This window comes from Cheilinus undulatus, linkage group 9 (genome assembly GCF_018320785.1).
Source record: "Cheilinus undulatus linkage group 9, ASM1832078v1, whole genome shotgun sequence".
NCBI classification, from domain to species: Eukaryota; Metazoa; Chordata; class Actinopteri; order Labriformes; family Labridae; genus Cheilinus; species Cheilinus undulatus.
The window spans coordinates 44,687,727-44,705,916 of record NC_054873.1 but is presented as its reverse complement, the minus strand read 5'-3'; the positions used below and the strand labels follow the sequence as shown (position 1 = coordinate 44,705,916).

General features: G+C 40.5%; 1 protein-coding gene across 1 annotated transcript; it reads left to right on the top strand.

The window, feature by feature from the left end:
• The first annotated feature begins 279 nt into the window (after positions 1-279).
• si:dkey-246g23.4 (uncharacterized protein LOC559426 homolog) lies at positions 280-17,430 on the top strand. The gene is made up of 7 exons (XM_041794867.1): positions 280-563; positions 669-823; positions 2,213-2,485; positions 4,802-4,945; positions 5,021-5,700; positions 8,386-8,626; positions 15,621-17,430. The coding sequence occupies exons 3-7, from the start codon at positions 2,248-2,250 to the stop codon at positions 15,797-15,799; spliced, it is 1,482 nt and encodes a 493-aa protein (XP_041650801.1). The 5' UTR covers positions 280-563; positions 669-823; positions 2,213-2,247; the 3' UTR covers positions 15,800-17,430.
• Positions 17,431-18,190: the final 760 nt, after the last annotated feature.

Sequence of the window (18,190 nt, the reverse complement as noted above, 5' to 3'; positions counted from 1 at the left end):
TTGCTGACATTAAAAATAGATGCTGGTTTTGACACCGGCCCTTTAAAAGAATGAATATTATGGAGGTCCACAGAAGGACAGTCAGCACACTACAGCACAGTTACAGTAATGGTATTATCAGAGAGTTTCGTGATGTTAGGCTGGCTGCTTCTACATTCATTAGTGTACAATATAAAAAAAATAAAGTTAAGCTCTCAAAGCCTCAGGGCGTGCCTGTGCTACAGTGTTCTGATGTGAAGAAGAAGCTGTTAAACTTTACCAGATTAAAGTTATCTGAAAACACTCAGCTGGCTGTTTGAACCTTGTGGTGCATGACAGAAGTTAAAGTTTGTGTTCAAATCTGCTCTCAGTCTTGGCCTCGAATCACATTGTTACACAAAAGCTTACAAAACAGAAGGTGAAACTTTGCCCTGCTCGTGTTGTTGATGTCAGTGTTTCTCACAGCAGAGAGGAACTGGTTACAAAGGTCTTGACAGGACACCGCATGCATGCACATGCACTCACCTGCACTGAACTCCCACCTGGAATTTTACGTAATGCCGAAAAAATAACCGACATCTAAGGTAAAAACAATCCTCTGTGATTCTGTCTGTTTGTCCGCCGTGCTGTCTTTTAGTCTGGCTCACATTTGACCCATGCACTCAATAAACTGGAGCGTGATTTCTCAGAAGAGCACCTGTCAGGCATGTGCCACCTTAGCTGTGAGAGTGACAACATAAACCACCACATGTGATAAGAAAGGAGTAAAACCATGCTGCTGGGTCACGATGACATTGTGGAGCCAGGCTGCAGGAACAACATGACCTCAACGTAACCTTAACAGGTAAGGCAGAAATATCATTCTACTTCAATACCACGCTGGGATCTCTGAAGATCGTGTTGTGGAAAAGTCTCTTTTGCTTCTGTTGTAACTTTTTGGTTGATGATCAGATTTGGATCTTTTCTTTCAAACCGATTCTTTTATATAAAACATGCAGAAATGCTTTGTAAAACATGTTTATATTCATACATTAAGAGCATGAAAATCCATAATTATAGCGTGTGTGTCATCCTTGTGAAAACGAAAAGGAATATAACTAAATCCTATCATGCCTGATAAATCGATCTGCTTGCTATGAAACAAAAAAAAACTGAGGATTGCATGCATGTTTGGTTTTCTTCTGTTAACAGGTATAAAAGCAGAGTTGTGTTCAATTCTTCACAGGCTGTTTGAGATTTCCAAGAAGGCCTTCTGTCATAAATGATCAACTCTGCGTCAATAAAGTCAGATTTAATGCCGTATCCAACTCCAGGAAATGTTATTTATATTCCTGGAATACACTTCGGTTTATCATCAAGTCCATGATAGGAATAATATTCAAGGATTAAATAAAAACACTCTGACGCTGGAAAGATCAGCCTCATTCAATTGTGATCATATGGGCAGACTGTTTCATAGGTTGTTAACCATAAAAAACATCTTTCTGGGGTCTCTAGTGTGGATGTACAACCCCAATTCCAAAAAAGATGGGGCAGTGTAAAAAATATAAATAAAACAAAATGCAATAATGCCAATCGTATAAACCCATAAACCCACCTCTAGAGATCCAAGATAGAGCCCACTTGTATTAAACATGGGCAATTGCAAGGATCTCTAGATGGGGCCTGTATGGGTCTCTTTCAGGCCGATCTATTCTTGCAGTTCACATGGGCAATCACAGGTGGGGCCAAACTCACATGGGATCCATACTGTAACCCACAAATAACCCATAAGGGGCCCACATGGACTTGCTGGCTGGGCAATTTCAGTTCCTCAGAACTGAAGAAGACTTTTGGAGAGGAGGCGAAACGTCTTCAAGATTTTGTAACCAGTCTAGTTGCCATTCGATCAGTGTTGGGTAATTATGGGTTGAACTTATAGTGATAGAACAGAATCAAAAGAATTTTTGTATTTTATTTCATAGAAGCAATTATCTAATTTATTAGCTAATGATTTAAAATTTGAAAAAGAGGTCAGTAAATATTTGGAAAAGCTGACCCAAATATAGTTTAATGGGTTTGGTTGGAAAAGTTATCACTGAATGATTATTCACTAGATTAAGGAAATTACAGAGGAATGTGGGATGTGCAGTTCCTTCAGAAAAAAAAATACACACAGTCTTGAGCCATTGTGTTTTGCTTTATTTCCCAACTTATTAAAGTTATTTAAGTCTGATTTGGTCTTTTCCTACAGAGATCTGAGTGTTGCAGAGACTAGAGCAGAGAACCATGAAGTCTTCCGAGAAGGCCCAGAGGGAGAAGGGGGTACCTGAAAAACCAGCATCAGTACCTGATGGAGGCTACGCCTGGTTCGTCCTGCTCGCCTGCTTCCTGGTCTTTGGCCTGACATTTGGGGTCATTAAGGCCTTTGGTGTTTTCTATGTGGAGATACACCAGTACTTTGAAACCACAGCTACGGCAACATCTTGGATCACTTCTATCGCTGTAGCTACCATCCACATCGTGGGTAAATATCACAATGTCTTTTGTTATTTGTTTCCATATTGGACATAATCCACATAAGATTACCACCTTTCTTTTAAGGAGGCAGGGACTCTGATATTTGGTATTTTCCAAATTTGGTACCATTTTGGCTTTTTATTTCTGTAAAACTACTAAAATGGAAAACGGAAACTGGTCCTTAAATGGGAGTCATTCACATAAGAGAACTAGTTAATTCATGAACGGCACATCACTGCTTGTAACTTTGTCTTGCATTTAGATGGCATTTCAGTTATCCAGACTAATCAGGTTGAGATGTTTAATGGTAATTATGCTTCCTTTAAAAGTATTTCTATGAAAATTAGGAGAAAAGCTTCACTTCATATTAAAACATGCAGGGGTAGCCACACTACATGGAGAATTATGTATTAGTTGTATCTCCATGAGAGGCAGAGAAAGAAGAATTCTGATAGCAGGTTCTCAATAAAGATGAATTGGTAATAAATGCAGTAAACTTGGTATTCAAAACCCATAATGCACCTGCCATCCAATCACAACCACTCTGATATGCATCTGGTAACCTACAGAATCATAAGTATTAGATACCACTTAACGAGTCTGGATATTGAATGGTGTCATTCAGATGGCCACGGCTCACACACATAGGTAAAGAAAGTATGGATAAACCTGACTAAAATGCTCTACAAGCAAGAAGAAGCAAGCAAGATGATGGTGAAGTTGGTCAGTGGGGTCCAAATCCATCTGCTTTGCACGGTTACTTGTGGCCATGTTTTAATCCTCTGTCTAAAAGAAAAATGTTTTATATTGTTCTTTAATGAAGGTCTGTGACATCAATTGTTGGTTTAGGGCAGGGGTGTAAAACTCAAGGCTTGGGGGCCAAATCTGGCCCACAAGATGATCTCATATTTCTGTTATAACTGGTCCATCAGTCTTAGGTCTGCAGATTACCTCAAGTAAAATAATGTAAATGTATCCTTGATAATTTAAGATATCCTTGTTAAGTCATAAAATCTGAAAAAGTAAGGAGTAAAGATCATTAGATAAGAAGTCAAGAATGTGGAAAAAGAAATAAATTGTGTTTTAATTTTATATTTTCAATTTTACATCTCACAATTAGGAATGAAAATTAGTATTTTTACTTTTTATATCATACTTTGAGCATTTCAACTCTTAATTTTGACTTCTTTAGTCAAAACTTCTTCTTTGTTCCCAGCTTTAAGATTCATAATTCAAGTTTATAATTCAGATTATGACCTTTTTAACCAATATTTTTGTATTTTATCTCTTATTTTCTGCTCCGAACTTTGACTTCATAATCCCATAGTTTGACCTTTCTGATGCACAATTTAAAATTTCGAATCATATTTGGAATTTTAATTTCATGATTACAAATTTTATTTCATATTTTGACCTTTTAAACTCATGATTTTGACTTTCGTTCAGATATATTTGCCTTTAAAAAAACTTATTTTTCAATTTCTATTTCCTGTTTTGATCTTTTTGAACTAAGTTTACTTTTCTCAGATTGTGAGCCTTTAAACTTATCTTTTTAACTTTTAAATGTCAAAATCATTTATTATCAGTGCAAAGTTTTTTCATACTCATTACTGGTGAAATGAGGTTGACAGTTTCTGGTTCAAAAGGTGACCCTGGCAGGCCCTCAGGTTAGACCTGAATCCAGAATCTGGCCCCTGCTCTGACTTAGTTTGACAGCCCTAGTTTAGGGGGCCAATTTGGGAAAAAAGGAGGTGTATTGATATAAACTTTCAAAAAGTATTGTTTTCACAAAGCTACACTTCAAATGTACTGTATATATTTTTGCCGATAAACAATGCCCCCCCATCACACCCACACCTGTTTGCCCCAAACAAAACATGTTCCCCCTTATTTGGCGCTCAAGAAAAGTTGGCAACCCTTCTTCCATATTTGTTCAACTTTGTCAATTTGGCCTTTAAGTCACTCTGCAAGAACCACTTGTTGTTCTGACCACTAGATGGCTCACTGCTACATGATGATTCAAAGAAACAGTCTTCTTTTTGTGTTTAATTATTCAACTTTTGCAATCAAATGAAAGTAAAAATGACTGAACAAACTTTAAAAAAACAGAAGTTTGTGATCAGTGTAAATGCCTTTTTAACAGAGAATAGAAAACAAATTCTTCTACGCATATTAAATTGTCAGGGTTATTGCTCTAAATATTACAAATAATTGCACAGGAAAACACTTCTAACCTACTGTACTCTTACCTACATCATACTGGTGAACTGTTGTGACTCTGTCATTAGGATTATTGCTGAACCTCATGTGTGTCCCTCTGCAGCTCCTGTAGCATCTGCTCTGAGTGCTCACTTATGCCATCGCTCTGTGGTGATAGTGGGAGGTCTGATCAGTAGCCTCGGAGTCGTGTTTGGCTCTTTTTCTCGTAATGTGATTGAGCTCTACTTAACTGTGGGATTCTTAAACGGTGAGTAATTTGATGCAAATGCACACTAAGAAAACATGCAAACATATATGATACCAGCTGTCAGTCTCACTGCAGGGTTTGGCTATGCGCTAACATGGACCCCCACGGTGACAATGCTGGGCTTGTACTTTGAGAAGAGGCGTCCAGTTGCAAACGCCCTGGCCAGCGCTGGAGAGTGCATCCTTACCTTTGTCCTCACACCCCTGTTCCAGCTGCTGATTGACAGCTACTCATGGAGGGGTGCTTTGTTGATCCTGGGTGGACTCCAGCTACACCTGTGCATGTGCGGGGTGCTGTTGAGGCCTCTAAAAGCCCCCAGAGACTTGATAAGTGAGGTCAAAGCACAGGAGGAAGGCTTGTCCCTGGAACTGCTACCAACAGAGGATGCTGAGGGGCACATAGGGAGCAGACTCTCTGTTGATCATGAGACAAGTGACGCCCTTCCTGATGACCTTAAAGAGGCACCCAACAAGACTCAAGACTCAGACATGAGTCGAAGGGGTGAACTCAGGACCAAAATCCTTCGCTATGTGGATTACACCCTCATCGCAAATCCTCGTTTCATGGTCTACTCAATGTTTGGAGTGTTTGCAGCTCTGGGTTTCTTTGCACCCGCTCTCTTCCTGGTTCCATATGCTCGGAGTAGAGGCATGGAAGAGTACCAGGCGGCCGCACTCGTGTCCATCTCTGCAGTGTTGGACCTGTTTGGAAGGGTGTTCTTCGGCTGGGTGGCAAACCTGAGACTGGTCAAAACAGTAGGTCCAGTTTACTTTTTAAAACGAGTAATACCTCATACCAAAAATGTGCAATTCTTGTGTGAAAGATGAAGATCAATTTGAAATAGACGTCAAAATTACATAACAGCCGCTGTTCACAAATTGTGGTGACAAAAATAAAAACTGAGGAGGTAAGTGGAGAGAAAGAGTATATGAACTGCTGCAGTGCTAACCTTGCAAAGCAGATGGATAAGCCCATTTCCATGTTTCTCACTGGCGAATCCATTTTTGCAAAGTTCCCATCTGAACAGTTTGGGGCCAGCTAGAAAGTGACAGGACCAATCAGGACCAAGAGGCGGTACTTTTGGGTGCAGCAGAGTCGTGACATAAGCAAGCAGTGAAAAGATGCTGCGTGGATGCTGCTAAAGCGTCAGTTTTATCAGAACTTGACAACATTTCTTCATTAAAAGAAGATCAAAGAACAGCAGTGAGTTGTTTTCTTTTCAACAACGATAAAAGTCATGTACTGACATATCTATAGTCACCATGGTTCATGTTATGCAGTTCTCTATGGAGTTTACTCCTCGGTAGCGGCGCACCTCAGTAGCGGCTACGATGTCACTTCTTTTGTTGTTCTGATTGCCCCATAAAGATGTGACAGAATGTTCATCCAATTATCCTCCAAGTTTTGTTTTTCAAAGGCTCTGCCCTTTCCCAAACACTGTCTATGGAAGGTTTACCAAATGGATGTGTAAAACAAATCCATCTGGCATATCAGGTTACTGCAGTGCTGGGCTCAAGATGAACCAAGTTGATCTGTTGCAGCATGCAGCTTATGTTAAAGCCCCAGACAGGCTAAAAGATATGCTTTGAAAAGCAAGTACACTTGCTGCATGTTGTTATTGTACACACTGGAGAAAAAACATGCTGACTGGACTCAGATTGCGCTAACAGTGGAATTTGCTGTGTACATGAACCTTTAAAGCAGACTTTTGGGGAGACGGCAGTCCACTGTTCCCATGGCTCCTTTTTTTAGTGCTTAGCTAGAGTAATCATCTGCTGAAAATTAAAAGTCTTCAGCTTGGATTGTACTTCTGATCTGAATCTACACTGTACTAATGCCAGGGTGACATATGCAGCCTTGAGCACCACATACTTATGTGATAGTGTGTCTGCATCACTCTGCAATACTTCATCCAAACTAGGGCTGGGAAATTAGATTAAAATTAGATTAAATCACAATATGGCCTGCTGCAATTCACAAATCACACAAGTTGCAATATTTCTTTAACATGAAATGTATCAGAACACCAGTTTAATAAATATTTACAGTTGCAGAGATTTTACGCACATTATGCAAACATTCAAGTGTCAATTTTTTTATAATGGTTAAAAAAATCCTCCTTTTTGTGTTTTATGTATGTTTTCCTTAATCAAAATGAGGGACATGAAAAGGTTCATTCCCTTTATCAAAGCAAATGACATCAGATTTTCAATATGAGCAAAAATAAATAGTTAAGTCTATCTAAAATTGATGGTTAGTTCACAAAAGTCATACCCCAAGTTGTGATCAGCTGACAGCCAGCTTCACCCCCCCCCCAGCCGCCTTCTATACAGCATAAAGCTTGTTGCACCCCCATAATCAGATTCATGCTACTATGAATTTATTGCTCCTGAATGATTTCATTGTTTTCAATACACGATGTAATAAATGTGTGTATCTATATAGGGATTTCTAGCCATGTGCTCTCTGCAAAGTCAAAGCAGCTGCTTGACTAACCCAGGGAGCTTTTTTTGAGCAGAGCCTTCTCTGCCAAGTAAAAGTGTAGTAAATCAACTTTGCAATAAAATGGTTAAATGTATGATGAGTGTCCTGGCTGATTGTAGGGTATAACATGGAATGATTTATTGCTTGAATTTGTTAAAAAAATACATAAGAATAATCGTATATTAAATCGCAGTTGCAATATTTGGGGGAAAATTGCAATTACATTATTTTTGCAAATCGTTCAGCCCTAATCCAAACAATACTCAGCAATGCCACTTTTATCCCAGTTCCTGGTCCTGCCTTTCTGTGTACAGGGAACCATGGCAACTGAAAGCAAGTATATTACGCTGTAGTTGAAGCTGGTAAATATTGAGCAGTGACCAATTATACTGAAGTTACTGCAAAACAAAAGACAGAGGGCATCGGAGGAGATGGAGAGTATGGCCACTGAATCAGCTACGGCAGAAGACAGGGGAATTTTGTTTTGTACTTGTTCTGTGCCTGAGAAAGACCTGGATGAGGAAATAAATTTCTGATATTTTCGGATGCAAGCAAGTGGATTTGGCTGATTGCATTTTCGTCAATAGCCATTTGTTTCACTCTACTGCACACAAAATGCCTGTAGATTTTACTCAGAGGCTGGCAGTCATCCAGCCAACCATTTACAGTGTTGTTGTTTCTGTGTGTAGTTATATTTATGAGGGGATGCACGTCAGCTTCTTGCATAGGTCTTAGTCTAAGTTCAGGACTACATAAACCTACGACATACTGTATGCTGCAGCAAAGACTCAGCCCAGTACCATCAATCAGGCTTCACTCTTTTTAAGAAAGGAAAGATAGTATTTTACTTTTTGTCAACCAGGACCTGCAAAGAAGAAGTGCAGAAGTGTAAAGAGTGAACTGTAAGTAAAGCAGCTCAGGTCTTGTCTGTCTCTTGTGTCTTTTTTTCCAAACAGGTGCATCAGCTGACATTGTCCGTGATCCTGCTGGGCACCGTCCTCCTCCTCTGCCCTCTGGCTTCCTCGTTTCCTGAGCTGGTTGGTTTCAGCACAGCATACGGCCTGGTTTATGGCGCTACTGTCGCCATCCACATCACGGTGCTAGCCGAGGTTGTTGGCATCCACAGGCTGGGAAGTGCGCTGGGGTTCTTCATGCTCATACGCAGCAGCGGAGGCCTACTTGGACCACCCATTGCTGGTGAGTGAGAAAGAAGCTTTGATCGTCAACCACAAGTACAGCATGTTCCTGCTGAGCATATCAGAGAGAAATGGATTCCAGCTTTGGGTTGTCAATGAAAAATTCCCTATGATGTGAGTCTCCATGATGACTGTCTGCTGCCAGAAAAGAACAAGAGAGAAAAGCAGCAGAGAGAAAAAAGAACAGAGCAGACCTACATTTCATTCTCAAAACTTTGACATTTCTGTTAACTTTGGGAGGAAAAAACAAGTAATTTCCTCAAGGTTACAGAGTCATTTCCCTGGGCCTTTTCTTCGCACATTAAATCTCACACAATTGATGTGCTTATACATCATTCTGCACCGTAACTACAGCTCAATGAGCCCATTCAACCAAAATGAGATTTTTACACCTCTATGACATGCAGAGACGCCCTTCAATTAATGATGAATTTTGTCAATGATCCATCCCACAGGATTTTTTATTCACTGTGACAAAATTGTAATATCATGCCTCTTTATGGTTGTGTTAATTTCACAGCTGATTGCTTCCAAAAGATTCTTTTCTCCTTCTTCCCCCCTGACTCTCCTTTTTGCTTCACATGACATCCATCCCTATCCATATACCTACAGAACACTGAAACAAACGCATCACCATATTAGCATAAAACGGATGGAGCAATCCAAGACGTCTTCTAAATGCAAAACAGGATACTTTCCGCTCTTTGTAGTTCAGACCTAATTTTTTGGTCACTAGGTGTCAGCAGAAACAAACTACAACCCAACACTAACTATTTTCCATTGATATGGGCTCTGACTTTGCCCTTTTACCTTGCTGATGCTGCAAACTCTGACATTTCCAGTGTGTTCTGGGTAATTCAGAGTGACCTGAGGGGCTTTCAAATCCCTGATTTACCTAGTCCACAAAGGCCCTCTGGCAGACTTTCTGCAGACTTTAAAAGAGCCAGGAACATTGTTGTAACATTCACCTTAACGTTGACACAAAAATATCCAGGAGTAGAAGCTATGAATGGTCAAAATGGCTTTGAAATCAGTCACTTTAAAGCTGATGGTAGTGGTCTCTGAGCACCATAATGATTTAAGCTGTGACTGTATTTCTGAAGTAGCCACATGTCAAATATTTACTCTTCTCTGTTTTATTTCCACTAACTCATGTGGAAATAACTGGCTCTTCAGCAGCTTAATGGTCAACTATGATGGCCTAGTCATTAACTAGTAATGGATTCCTCTTTGTATGGGAAACAGATTTACCAAAGCCTTTTCTGATGTAAAGAGAACATTTTCACGCCAATGTGCTTTAAAGAGGGGGTATTATACTTTTCTGATTTTTAAAACATAAAGTCACAATGTTGGGTATCCATACTCCACATATGCAAGTTTTCAATAAACGTATGTGGCAGAAATCTTGGAATTAGCGTTTGAACTGATGAAAACGGTTCGTTGAAAATCTCTCAGAGATTCTCCTGAGACGAGATTTCGATGGAGCAAACAGGCAGCAAACTGATGAGGTCATAGCAATATTATCTCCTGACTGGTTCGTGGTTCGTCCGTGCTGCCGGCAAAGCGTAACAGACCGCCCCCACAGGTGCTCTTAGCCATTTAGCCATTGAAACACAGTAATTAAACACTTACCAAACAGATACATCCTGCTCTATCCTTCGCTGCTGCTGGTTTTCTTCCCCCTCTCTCTCCAAACTATCAGGATCAGACTCCGGGTCTACCACGTATGGACGTATATCAAAATTTGCCATATTTTACTCAGTCAGACCGGTTCATTCAAAGTTTACAACTACTAGCATAACAACATTAGCCACATTAGAGGGGGCGGTCACAAAACAATGAGTCCTGCCGCCGGCCAGCCTCTGGAAAATCGGCCAATCGGAGGAAAGCAGGTCCGTGGAGCAGGGGGTGTTAAAGAGACAGCAGCGAAAACCAAGGTTTTCAGATGGAGGTTAAAATAAAGGTTTTTCAGTACGCCAGTGTGAGAAACATGAGGAGTTTTTTGAGCTATATACCATGTAAAGCTACTATGTAGGTATCAGAAAGATGGTGTAAAGCCTTGAAAAAAGGCTTGATATCCCCACTTTAAAATAAACACACCAGATATCAGCAACTAAAACATGTTAGTAAGTTTGTTGATTAACCAAAAACATGAAGTTAAAGTGGTTATTACCCTCTAATTTCACATACTCCTCCTGCACAGCGGTCTGCATGTGAAGGGCACCCCAGAGTGTCCCTTTAGTCACTTTGCAGCCCAAAGCACACATGCTAAATCCCAGTCCCAGCCAAATAGCCACTCACAAATCATCCAGTGAGTTTCAAGTACAACATAATGCACAGACTCCTGATTGTAAATCTCCTCATTTTATCAAAAATCAGTAACACAACCACAAGTTATCAGATGGTAAGAGGGCCAAAGAGGTAGCATGACACCAGATGAGAGAAAACCAAAGGATTTTATATCCGGTTAATGCCCAATGAGATGTCCAATTGTTAGGGATTAATGGACGACATGGAAGCCTGAACCATCCAACATGCAGCGTCATTGTCAGTTGAGTCATGGTTGATGCAGGCTCCTCAGCCTGGCAAAACTGTAGGTCACTCTAGCCTATCAGAGCATTTCCACTGCCTGCAGCCGCATGTGCCTGGTGCCTCACTTCACTCCGCTTTATTCAAGATACTCTGCAGGTCTGTTTTCCTGCCAAACCACGTCAATACCTGTCGATCAGAAAGCACCGAAAAGGAAGTCACAAGCATAGAATATCCTGTTCTTTCAAAATACAACACAATGCACAGACTCCAGGTCGCAAATCATTACCATATCAACATTACGTCTCATCCTGCAGCAACAGCAAAGGGTCACTGAGAGGTCAGTGAGTCACGGAGCTACAACAGCGCCATTGACAAGGAAAAGTTAACTTTTGGGCACAAAAATGCCCAAAATAAACCTTAAAAAAAAAAAAAAGTCTGCTGTTGACATGCTATTCCTGCGTAAACATGAGGGTTGTGCATCGCGGCGTAGCACTCCAGACTATGTGGAAATTGTGGGTGAATCTCCTGTTGTCAGAGTGTCACAAAATCCCAGAACTAAATTGGGCAGTATGGAGCAAAAATCATCTCTCAGTAGTAATTTAGCTGAATTTTAATACATGATTTATGTTTAAATATTTTTAATCTGCAAAGAAATAACAAAAACAGTCACCTCTATGTTGCATGGATCAAATGTCCCACTGTCACTTTTATTAACAGCAAGCTGATCAGTGTCAACATGGACATGGAAAATTACATAAAAATAATCTACATATTTGTGGGGAAGACACACTAATGTTACTTAAATAATATAAGAAACATAGAATGCTGTTTCCCCACTAGACTCAGCATTTGAAATAGATTATTTTGAGGTCAGTAAGCCTATTACAATTAGTGATTCCCAACACCATCCACTGTCCTGTCCTCTCCAAATAAAGGCAACAAGCCCTAAAATAAATCTTTAAAAAACATCATTGGTTGTAAGTTATTGCTTTTTTGTTTAATTTCCCCCACTCTTTATTAATCATTCAATGTTTCGGTGGTTATCATTGGAATAACGCTAAGATACTCAGGTCTGCAGTAGCGCCTCACTTCCCACCCTGACATTTCCTGATGTACTCATCCAAGGCAGGAAAAAATTATGGAATAATATCAAAATTACCAGCAAATCAGCCTCAGAAATGGAAAGTAACCCATTTTTACAAGCTATCTGACACAGGACTCACCTGTTTTCATTTGAGCCGACAATTCCAACGTGCATTTGTAGTTTTCCCATGATCATTCGGTCTTTTGTCTCAGGGTTCTCAGGGCTGCACACTGCTGCTCTGTGCTTCAGGAACCAGGATGCTCCATCGGTATAGGAGCCAAACTGCTGGATGCAGAGAGTGATGCAGATGTAGAGTAACATTGTGATTGCAGGTTAGACTTCAGATAACAGCATGCTCAGGTGATAATGCTCTACAGGTTCTCTACAACAAGAGAAGGCTATACATCTGTAACACTAATTTAAGCAAAACTAATATTCATCTTAATAAAAAAGTTTTCCCCTTTTTTCCCCCTTATGGATTACCTGTACTATAGACGTCCTGGTTTGGTAATATTTTTTCTCTTAGTTTCATTAATGTTTTCTGTTGTGAATGATGAGTTACTCTTTATAAGCTATCAATACAAAATGCACATAAAAATCGTCTGGTGCTTTCATCCAGAGGAATAGATTTCTCTTTTTTTCTCTACCCTCTCTGTGCAAACTTGCACAGACTGCAGCCACACCACCCACAGCCCTGTCCCACAGCAGCCAGCATTTGAACCTGATTACTGAGGTTATGGCCCATTTTTGCACACACTAAACAAAAGCAGTAAATAACATCCAGCTTGACTTTGGCACCAGGGCACAGCAGCTCCTGCCAGAAAGCGCCCTGCCTCAGAGCAAAAGCAGCTATAAATCAGCTGGGATACCTCTCCAGCAGAGTGGAAAAATAACACGATCACAATGAATGTGCTTTGGATTCATTTGATGGCATTTATGGATTTCCAAGAAGGGTTTTTGTGGGAATGAGAGGGATTTTAGTTTGAAAGTCTGTCAGACTAGTTTTCTTTCACCTTAGAAGAACCTAAACTTTCTCCTTATTTAAACTTTTCTTTACTTTCAATGTAATATGGTGAGAACATGCTGTATGTGCCCTCTTTTTTCTTTTCGCCCCTGCCCTTGAAAAAGTCTGTGCACACCACTGACTAGACAACAGTGGCACAAGCAAAAATTCCTTTAACGTAACATGTTACATAAAAGTTGGGACGGGGGAAGAAAGACCAAAAAAAGTTGTTAAATTCTCCAGTGGAACCACAGTCTGCTGGTTTTAAAAACATGGATTCATGATTAAAATAAAAAAAAGGGTAACAAACGGGCCTTTTGTGTTATAAAGAAAATTAGTTGAAGAGCAGAAAACCTATTTCTAAGCTCTTTTCCAAGACTTTTGGTTTGTTTCAGTTTTAGAAAAAGCAGCTGATCTTTTTACTGATCTTCTCCTGGGCTGCATGGTGGTGCAAGGTTTTCTGCTCTTCACCTAATTTTCTTTATAACACAAAAGGCCCGTTTGTTACCCTTTTTTTTTTTTTTTTAATCATGAATCCATGTTTTTAAAACCAGCAGACTGTGGTTCCACTGGAGAATTTAACAACTGTTTTGGTCTTTCTCCCCCCGTCCCAACTTTTATGTAACATGTTACATTAAAGGAATTTTTGCTTGTGCCACTGTTGTCTAGTCAGTGGTGTGCACAGACTTTTTCAAGGGCAGGGGCGAAAAGAAAAAAGAGGGCACATACAGCATGTTCTCACCACTGAAGAGGGCACTTTAGACATGTTTATATGGTATACAAATGGCACATTATATAGCCTTAAAACAGACTAACTAGACAGACTACTCAAGTTAGTTTGTAGTTAGGATCAGCATCCACAAGAACTGTGTTGATTCAACGTTGGACTGTGAAGAACACACAGAAATAAATAGATAAATCCCTAGGGGGTCTGGGGTTTTCCCCCAGAACATTTTCAATTAAGTAGATGCCATTTGCTGTATTCTAGTGCATTTTAACACCATATTAGCACCAGATAATCCAAACTGGTTCTGTGAGATATAGTTCTGGCGCAATATGGATCAAAAAGGGCCCAACATAAAAGTCATTGCAACAGTAATGTTTCATTGTATTTCTTGGTCCTACTGGTCTTCTGGAGTTTAGTGTGTTTTTCCACTCAAGAGAGCAGTTTTGTGTTTTGCCAACGGGGAGGACACTTAAGAATGTGTTTTTACCACCCAAGACGGCAGTTTATCATAATCAAACCAGCCAAAGGGGCAGTTTAGTGTGTTTTTTCCACCCAAGAGGGCCGTTTAGTGTGTTTTGCCAGCCAGGAGGGCACTTTAGCATGTGTTTTGGCTCCAAAGACGGCACTTCAGCATGTGTTTTGGCTCCAAAGAGGGCACTTAAACGTGTGTTTCAGCTCCCAAGAGGGCACTTTAACACACATTTTGGCTTCCAAGAGGGCACTATAACACACATTTTGGCTTCCAAGAGGGCACTTTAAAGGGCGTGTTTTACAACAATTGGGCCACAAGGGCGACTGCCCCCCCCACCTGTGCACACCACTGCCTCTGGTCTTCTGATAACCAAAGCACTTTTTATACCACAGATTGCACTTAAACATTCCCACCAAAATCACACATGATGGCAGAGGCAGCTTTGTTAACACTCATAAAAATTCTCACACCACTGATGCAGCCGTCAGAAACATAATTTAGGTGAGACAACTAACTCTCCTGCTGAGTCACAGTTGCCCCTCCTTGTTGTTGGCATCAGATTTAAACCTGGTGTACAATTTCCCAAAATCATAAATTTCTCAAACTTGACTTTCTGTTGTTTTCAATAAAAAATGGGGTTTTAGTTTTTTTCTATCCATCACCGTCTGTTTCAATTTTACTTTTTGAACAGCGTCCCAACTTTTCAGGAAATGGGGCTATAAATTTAAGATAACACTGAAGGCCTGAGAGCGACCTCAAACAAAGTAGAGAGCCTGTGAGAGCGAAGGCAGCTTCTATTTATAACTGTACATGTTCCCTCTGACACTCAGGCTATTTCTAACTTATTTACAGTACCGCTCAGTTCTCAGCTCACTTTGAAGAGCAGAGAGTTGATGGATGTTGAGGATTCATCAAAGCGTTCTAATTATGTTTCCTTCACAGCAGGACGTCTCTGGACTTACTGCCTCAGGATAAATGAATGTTCATGTTCCAGCGATCCTCCGTTTCCTTAACCCTGCCTCTGTGTCTTTACCGCCATCATAGCTATCCGTCTTTAAATGAGGAACCTTGTAATTCTGATTTAACTATATGAGTCTGAAATAAATGCTCCAATTAGACCCAAAGATAACAAACACATCTAAGTGTTGTAGGCTAATGCTCTCTCTCTTCTCTTTAGGATTCTTCATCGACAAGCTGAGTGACTATGGGACGGGGTTCCTCATGGCAGGAGTGGCTCTCATTGTCTCTGCCATGTTCCTGCTCCTCCTGCACCAGATGAACCTCAGGGTAGAGAGCTCAACCAACAAAAACTGCAACAAATCAAGAGCAGAAGCCAAAGAGATGGACATGACATGAAAGAAGAGACATGGCAGTAATAAACTTCTGTGAGGAATCTACAATACAGTGCAAGGTCACTGCATTCTGCAAAATCTAATCATTTCACTTTCATGTCTGGGCAAAATTTCACTACAATCCCATAATGCATTCTCAGTCAGAATATTGTGCTCACAAGATCTGAAGTCACAGTGACCTTTGACCTTGTTTTTGTAACTGCAAACATATTAGATTTTTTTCTTGAATCAAAGAGAACATTTGTGCAAAATCTGAAGAAGTCTCTTGAAGCCTTCTTGAGATTACAAGCAAAAGGCTGAACATAAGGCCCAGTGACTTTGACCTTTGACCTCACAGGTCTCATTAGTTCTTCTTTGATTCAGAGTGGCTGTTTGCACAAAGTTTAAAGAAAATCACATGAAGGTTTCTTGAGATGTGGTATTTACAGGAATGGCTCAGATGCATGGATGGACCAAAAAAAACTGACAAAATGAACTGAGTCTTTAAAATTTCTTTAAATTCTGATTATCTGTCTGGGATTTTGTGGATAGTTTGGAGTTAGAAGGCAGCCTTCTGGTCTGTTGTTGTGACCAGAATATGAATCTACTACAGTTGGGGTTCTTAAAGGGGACATATTTTACCCATTTAAGACAAGTCAGTGTTGGTCTCAGAGGTCCCCAAAACATGACTATGAAGTCTGTTGCTAAAAGAACACTTTTTATGTCTAAAACACCCCTCTGTTTCAGCCCTGCTTTGCGTGAGCTCTTTCTGTGTCTGTGGCTTTAAAAGAGCTGCCTGACTCCGCCTCTGACCACACCCCTCTTAGGAAATGGATGTGGCTTAATGGATGTGGCTGTCATGATGGTCCTCTCAGCTTGCAGCTTGCAGTCCTCTTATCCCCGCCGGGCAGAGCTTACTCTCCACAAGAGGTCATGAAGGGGAAATCTGAGAACGGCTTGTTTCAGCACACATTTCTGAAAGGTGGGGGTGTGGGTGGGTGTTTCTGGTACTTGAGGGGATTGTAGACAGGCCAGGGGCATATATTTTTGTTAGAAAAGCCAGAAAAAGTGTTTTTTGCATAATACGTCCCCTTTAACTGATCAACCCTCACAGACTGGGTGTAATGTACTACTTGCATGTCACATCTTTCATACCAGGAGTGTGTGTGCTGTGTGTTGGCTATGTCTCCCTGCTGTCACAGCCCTGTCTTTCCTCTTAAGTTTAACCTCGTTAAACCACAGTGCAAGTGACTCAAGTCACTTTATAACTGAACTGGGATGGAAAAAATTCAGAACTAGAAAAGCACTCGGAGAGTGCAGACCTCCGCCATTAGCCCTAACCCCCAATAGTGAGGAATCCTTTCAAAAATTCCTGGATCCGTCCCCATGTGCCCCCCACCATAGCACTCGCTGATTACTCCCTCCCGGTAGGGTGGAAACACGGTGAGGCAAAGCATTGGCTCCTCTATGTGTGTAATGTCATGGAGGAAGCATTGCCTGCTGGTGCCAGCAGATGCACTGAGGAGTCTCATCCATGGTCTCACTGGACGACTGGAAGTCATGGCAGAGGGTGAATATTCCTCTATTCCTCCCAACATTGTGATGTTCTCATTACAATTTGCTGTCTTTCTCTCTGTCACACTCCGACTCATCTCCTCGACCAGGCATACGTCAAACTCTATAAACTCCAAAACTTTGAATGGAAACACCCAAAATGTCGCTGGGATTGAAGTTACACATGTCCGACATCTCCTGGTGTAAAGTGGTAACAGCGCAGACCTCTGCCATCAGCCCTATCTCCCAATAGAACAGAATCCTTAAAAAAATTCCTGGATCCAGACGGTGATCTGGATCACCCCCAAAATTTAATCAGTTCTTCCTTATGCCATTTCTGACATTTCCTGAAAATTTCATCAAAATCCATCAACAACTTTTTGAGTTATGTTGCTGACAAACAAATGAACAAACGCACCCGATCACATGACCTCCTTGGCGGAGGTAATAAAAGCATTCTGTACAAACAAGGTGATTTTATCCACAGAAATACTTAAACCGAGCTCTTATTCAGAAAAGAACAAACTGGATTATTGTACTGTGTTTATCTTCCCTGTGACATATTCTGTGGATGTGGAAACTGAAATCTTCACCATTTGTTGAAGTTTAGAGAACAATTTTATAAACTTGAACATTCCAGCCCGTGGTGTTCATCAGGATCATCAACAAACAAATTGCCTATATATTCTACCAGTGTGCACATACACATGTGCTATAACTTTAATAAAAACGTTCATTAAACTTTATAAACTTTAATTAAGGCTTTATTGTTGCATGAGATAATTCAACAAATGAACAAACGCATCCGATCACATGACCTCCTTGGCGGAGGTAATAAAAGCATTCTGTACAAACAAGGTGA

What these genes read in the sequence shown, in the direction of transcription:
- si:dkey-246g23.4 (XM_041794867.1), top strand. Translation starts at nt 2,248, where the DNA reads ATGAAGTCTTCCGAGAAGGCCCAGAGGGAGAAGGGGGTACCTGAAAAA. An exon ending in AACTGTGGGATTCTTAAACG is followed by an intron (nt 4,946 to 5,020) that starts GTGAGTAATTTG and finishes GTCTCACTGCAG; the next exon opens with GGTTTGGCTATGCGCTAACA. An exon ending in ACCTGAGACTGGTCAAAACA is followed by an intron (nt 5,701 to 8,385) that starts GTAGGTCCAGTT and finishes TTTTCCAAACAG; the next exon opens with GTGCATCAGCTGACATTGTC.